This window comes from Hydra vulgaris, chromosome 08 (genome assembly GCF_038396675.1).
Source record: "Hydra vulgaris chromosome 08, alternate assembly HydraT2T_AEP".
NCBI classification, from domain to species: Eukaryota; Metazoa; Cnidaria; class Hydrozoa; order Anthoathecata; family Hydridae; genus Hydra; species Hydra vulgaris.
This window is the reverse complement of record NC_088927.1, coordinates 51,787,258-51,792,815: the sequence shown is the minus strand read 5'-3', so window position 1 is coordinate 51,792,815 and position 5,558 is coordinate 51,787,258. Positions and strand designations below refer to the sequence as shown.

At 31.4% G+C, this 5,558-nt stretch overlaps 1 protein-coding gene and 1 pseudogene across 1 annotated transcript; one reads left to right on the top strand and one right to left on the bottom strand.

The window, feature by feature from the left end:
- The first annotated feature begins 220 nt into the window (after nt 1–220).
- Nucleotides 221–385, top strand: LOC136084448 (U2 spliceosomal RNA; annotated as a pseudogene).
- Nucleotides 386–4,268: 3,883 nt separating this feature from the next.
- LOC136083424 (uncharacterized) lies at nt 4,269–5,228 on the bottom strand. The gene has a single exon (XM_065802820.1). The coding sequence runs from the start codon at nt 5,226–5,228 to the stop codon at nt 4,269–4,271; it is 960 nt and encodes a 319-aa protein (XP_065658892.1).
- Between the last annotated feature and the right edge of the window lie 330 nt (nt 5,229–5,558).

Here is a 5,558-nt window from a genome sequence, read left to right as displayed (position 1 = left end):
GTAAATTTATCAAGAAATAACCCCCCTCATACACGTTAACTATCCTTATTGTAAATTTGTTTATGACACCCCTCAATTATAAATCCTATCTATTTATTTTATAAGATACATCTTAAAGACAAAACTTGTAAATATATTACGGAAAACCACCCTGTCTTTGTAAACTGTCCATCATGTAAATTCTTTTTATGAGATAAATGTATATACATATGGTTAAAAAATCGCTTCTCTGCCTTATGGTTAAGATCAAGCGTAGTGTCTGTTCTTATTTCGACGACAAAGTTACTTGATGAAGAGTTCATACCAAGTGATTTGTCGGCGTACATTAACTAGGCGATCTAATTAACTGTATGTTTTACACCTTCTAACATCGCGTGCAATTCCTGTCCGTTTTTTCTATGCTATCTTTCTAACCCGACTACTTCTTTCTTTTACTCTAATATTCCCTCGTTCTTTCCAAACTCACTTTTCTCTTGGTCCGTAGAGCAGGCAATGACGCTCCTTAGGAACTAAATTTGTCTTTGCGGGCCTTGGTAATGTGATGCGCAAGGCAATTAGCTGGAGGAGGATAAACCACAATACTTTCTTACTTCGGCTAAGGAACATCTCTCTCAATTGGTCACGGTGTTGTTGGAAAACAGAAACAGCATCATATCGAAACTGTGACATTAGAGGAGATGCTTTTTTGTTGTTTCCTTATACGTCCGTAAATTTCCGTCCACTCTGGACGTTAAATGCATATAAACCATTGAGTTAGCCAAGCGCTGCTTGGCTAGGTGGCAATACTAAACCCTTAAGCGGGTCGAACTCGGAGTCTCAGCTTTTAAAATAATACCGCATAGAAGGCGGTATTATTTTGGGGGGTAGTTATTATTTAGGCGGTATTATTCTAGGGCTCCGTATAAGCTTGGTTTCAGCTACAGGTGTCTCTAAATTGTCAGTAAAAAAAAATAACATAAAAAAATAAAAATTTATGTTATATATGATATATAATATATAACACCAGAAATAAAAATCAGACTGTGTAAAACTAACTTTTAACTGGCTAGTAACTCTTAACTATGTAGAGAAAAAACTCAAGTTTCTGGGACAACGTACCTTGTCTTTAGGAGAATGACTATGTTGATAAACACATTAGCAATTTCAATTTCAAATGGTTTCTGACAAACGTGTTGCCCATCCCCGATTGAGTAATAAAACGTCTGCATAGTACCATTTTCAAAAACTTGTGGCAAAAGACCAATGTCAATCCGGTCAGCAGAGAAATACTTTTTTTATCCATAAAAAGCGGGGGTCTTAAAACACTCTTTTTGAAACTGAAAGAATGCGGAAACCAAACCCACCATTATTACTAATTTTTAAATTATTGGTTAGCAAGTTCACTTATAAAATTTACAAGGCGAAACCAAAGCTGGAACTTTTTAAGAAAAAACAATTTTCCAAAACATTGGGACAACAAAACGTCTCAGTACTACAAATCAACAATTGAAATAATAGGCAAAAACGGGTCTTGTTTGTCCCTGTTTAATAGGGGTTTAACATCCCTTAAAAGCAAAAAAAAAAATTAATTAGAAGTGGCAAATTACAAAAAGGCAGTCGCGTCAGCAGAACTTTTTGGGATCAGTTCAACAAAAGCATCAATGACGTGGACCCAAATTTTAAAAAAAACTTTACCTCCCACGCAAGTAGACCAACACAAATTATCCTCTTTTGTTTTTAAAGAACAGTCTAATTTCTGCTAGCCAAAGCATAAGGCAACAGATTTTTAAAAATAACATGCAAAACTTATGGTAAAATTATAAATAACGTATGCAAAACTTTTGGTAAAACTGAGGACAACATTCACATCTTTTCCTTCTGTTCTCTTCTTGTTGAAATATGGGAGATATTAAATATTTTAAACATCTCTATAATTATGTACAATATATTGAAATATGGGAAATATTAAATATTTTAAACATGTATACAACTCTTTAACATCCCAAAACAATTTTTATCCGATAATTTCGAACTTCTCGATTGAAACAGCAAATCTTTAGGAGAAAAACCCTACTTTTCAGCTGCTGTTGACTCAAACCATCATGAGTGTAATATTGAACAGCAGATGCTCCCATATGTTTAGCAACATAAAAATTGATCCAATGGTAGTGATCAGGGTAATAATCGGGAACATTATTACTTTCAGAATCAGAAATATTACTACTTTAAAATACAGCTATCATGTCCGTAGAAATACTGCGGACATTTTCTGTCAACTTTTTTCTAGTAAAAACATTATTTGTCAAGTAGAGAATAATAGAGAATAGAAAAATTTAAACATATGAGCATAGACGCCGAGAGAAATTCCGGGAAAGTTTTCTTAACGGGCCCTCAGTATGATCAATCATATACTAAGGACTGCCAGAAGCATGCTCTGGTCATTGAAAATTAAAAATGAAAATTAGTTAAATCTTTTAGAAGTCAAAACTATTTAAATCTTCTAAAAGTTAAAGTTAGGAAAAAGTGTACAAAAAATAATGTTGAACACTGTTTCATAATAGAGCTTTGCGAGCCTTTCGACTCGCAAACAAATTAATAACTTCTTCAAAATTAATTTTCATAGCCATTTTGGCTTCAATAGATAAAAGTCCTAAGTCATTTAAACAATTTTGTGTAATTGTTGATCTTAATATGTTTTTTACTCTTTTCAACATGCTAAAAGATCTTTCTTCTTGGGCAACTGTCACTGGAATATGCAAATTAGCCTTATTGCAATTGAATTTGTCATTTCGAAAAGGACATAAGTCCAAAACTTTTAACAGTTAGTTTATAAGTTTGGATTAAAAATTTCTGTATGATTTATGTTTTTTTTATAAAAAATAAAAAATACATAAGTTATATACGTTCATTATTTATATACTTCTATGTTTAATTTCTTTAGCAACCTTGACATTATTTTTATAAAAATCATATTTTTGTTGATTTTGAAAAGTTTTAGTAAATGGACTTGTGCCCTTTTCGAAATGACAGGTTAAATTATAATGTTTGGAAACAGCACATCCAGTTTGTTTGTTTTAATTTCATTTTACAATTCAACGGGCTGAAGAGAAATATTTTGTATATTGGCATCATAAATTATCTTTAAATGTAGTACTTCGTCTCTAAGATGATCATCAATACCATTTTCATACATTTTTTGCAACTTTTCACACTTACTTTGTATTTCTTGATCATTTATGTCACGGAACAACCAAAATACATTGAATAAAGAATCTTTTTCTTTTGCTGCATTAAATCTTCTTGTTATATATAATACTATCCATAAAAAATTGAAAACATTAATTCTAAATTCTTCTGCCGGTGTCCTTTTTAACTAGTGTGTTGTCTTTTTCTTTTAATATTTTTTTTCCCCGAAAATTCTTTGTTTATCTGTAAAGATGTGCCCAACAATCTACATTCATGTATAATAGTATCCTAGCTATCTCATGTCGTATTTAATTCAACAAGAAGACTCAACAAATTGGTTATTTCTACATCAATTGTTGCATTGCGAGCTTGTAAAACAGTACTTCTATAGTTTATAGCTGCAAGATCTTTGTGCCATGTTTTTGCTAGTACTAAGCATTCAAAAGATTCTATAGATTTTTTTATTCTGATAAGATCTGATCGAGTTTCTGACGTTAAATTTAATTCCAAAACAGCGTTTATTACTATTTTGATTTCATAATTTTTTTCAGCAAATGGCTTAACACTTTCAATTCTTGCAGACCACTGTGTATTTGACATAGTGTGCAAAGAACATCCAGTATTATTTTTTAATATTTCCCATCTTTGTGGGCTACCACTAAATATATTGTATAATTTTTGTATAGTGCCGAAAAATCTTACAACATGAATACAAGATTCTCCTGCAAGAACACCACATAAATTTAAACTATGACATGCACAAGGAGAAAAAATTTCCAATGGATTATTTTGAAAAATGCGATTTTGTGCACCTTTATATGATCCACTCATGTTAGATCCGTTATCATATCCTCGTGCGCGACAGTCACTTATAGGAGTATTATACCTGTGTAGCGTTTCAAGAATTAAATTAGCAATATCTTCTCCAGTCTTCTTATTGCAGTCAACAAATGCAAGAAACCTTTCCATAATTTCGAACTTGCTGGACTTGATAGTAACGTACCCTAAAATGAATGTAGTGTGTTCTATGTGCGCAGAATCGGGTCTACAATAAAGGTATAATACTTCATAGTTTCTCTTCCCTTTAAAATACAAGTTCTCAATTAATCTGCACAGCATGATATGAATTCATTTTGAATGTCTGGCGATAAGTAATGTACTTGCAATCTCTGCTTTTCGATTTGTGTCTGCTTTTCGTTTTTTAAATGTTCTTCTAAAAGCGAATCGTATTGACTTAAAAGTTCTAACAATCCTAGAAAATTTCCATTGTACGAATCTCCAATCAAATGAGTAACACCTCTAAAGACCAATCCACGCTCAGCAAGAAACAAAATTACATCTAATAATCGTTTTAATAAATCTTTCCATTTCTGTGTCTCATTTTGTATTTGTTTTACTGTAAAGCAATCAGTCGTGGTATGTTTAATAATATTTTTTTCCAAATTTTGCCACTGGATATAACAAGATTTATGATTGCTAGATTTTTCATGGTCAGGTATTCTGTCATAAAATCTTTTGTACCCTCTATTAGCCTGCCAACCATTTTCTGTAGCAAAAATTGATCTTTGCTCATGAAATTTATAAAATAAACGACAAGGAAAACAAAACAAAGCATTTTTAGATTTGGTCCAAACTAACCAATCACGAGAAACTATTTCCTTATATTTTAAACGAAAGCTTAATAAATAGGTAGAAAATTGACAACCGTGTTTATCTACAGGAAATGTTGTTGGATGTGGTTCTGGACCTCTTAGAATGGCATCTTCTACGCCTTTTGATGTTACATTTCTTTTTACCACTCCAATATCAATGTTGGCACAGTTGGTATACAAAGAAAGTGTCGAAATACCGGATTGCGCGGAAATTCCAACATATTCCGTTTCATTCCTTGCGCTTAATGGGTCCGAATTAATGTTTCCATTATCGCAATAGTCACCGTTCTGTGTTTTTAAAGAAATTTCAAACCCCAAATTTTCAAGTGTTCTCATACCTCTAGAACTTTCTTCATTTCTTTTTTGTCGCTCTTTTCGTTTTTCGTATCCAGATTTATGGCGAGAAATCATATTCTGTATTTCAGAAAATTAAAACGTAGCTCTTTATACAGAATTCATAAATAAATAATGCGAATTAAAATTTTGCGAATAATGACATTTTTTTAATAATACTAATATTTGAGTAATAATATTTTGCATGTAACGCAATTGTAATATTTGTAAAGTTTTAATTAAACACGTATATGTTATTTACAAAATGTAAACTAAATTTAAAATTAAAAATATACGCTCACAAAAAACATCAGCAGTGTCTAAAACGAAAATTTTAAAAAGCAGCATTAATAAGAGATTAAGTTAATCTTTACAACTGTTAACGTTTTAAAAGAAAATTAACAAATG

Bases quoted from the DNA above. Each gene is read 5' to 3' on its own strand.
- LOC136083424 (XM_065802820.1), bottom strand. From the start codon at position 5,228: ATGATTTCTCGCCATAAATCTGGATACGAAAAACGAAAAGAGCGACAA.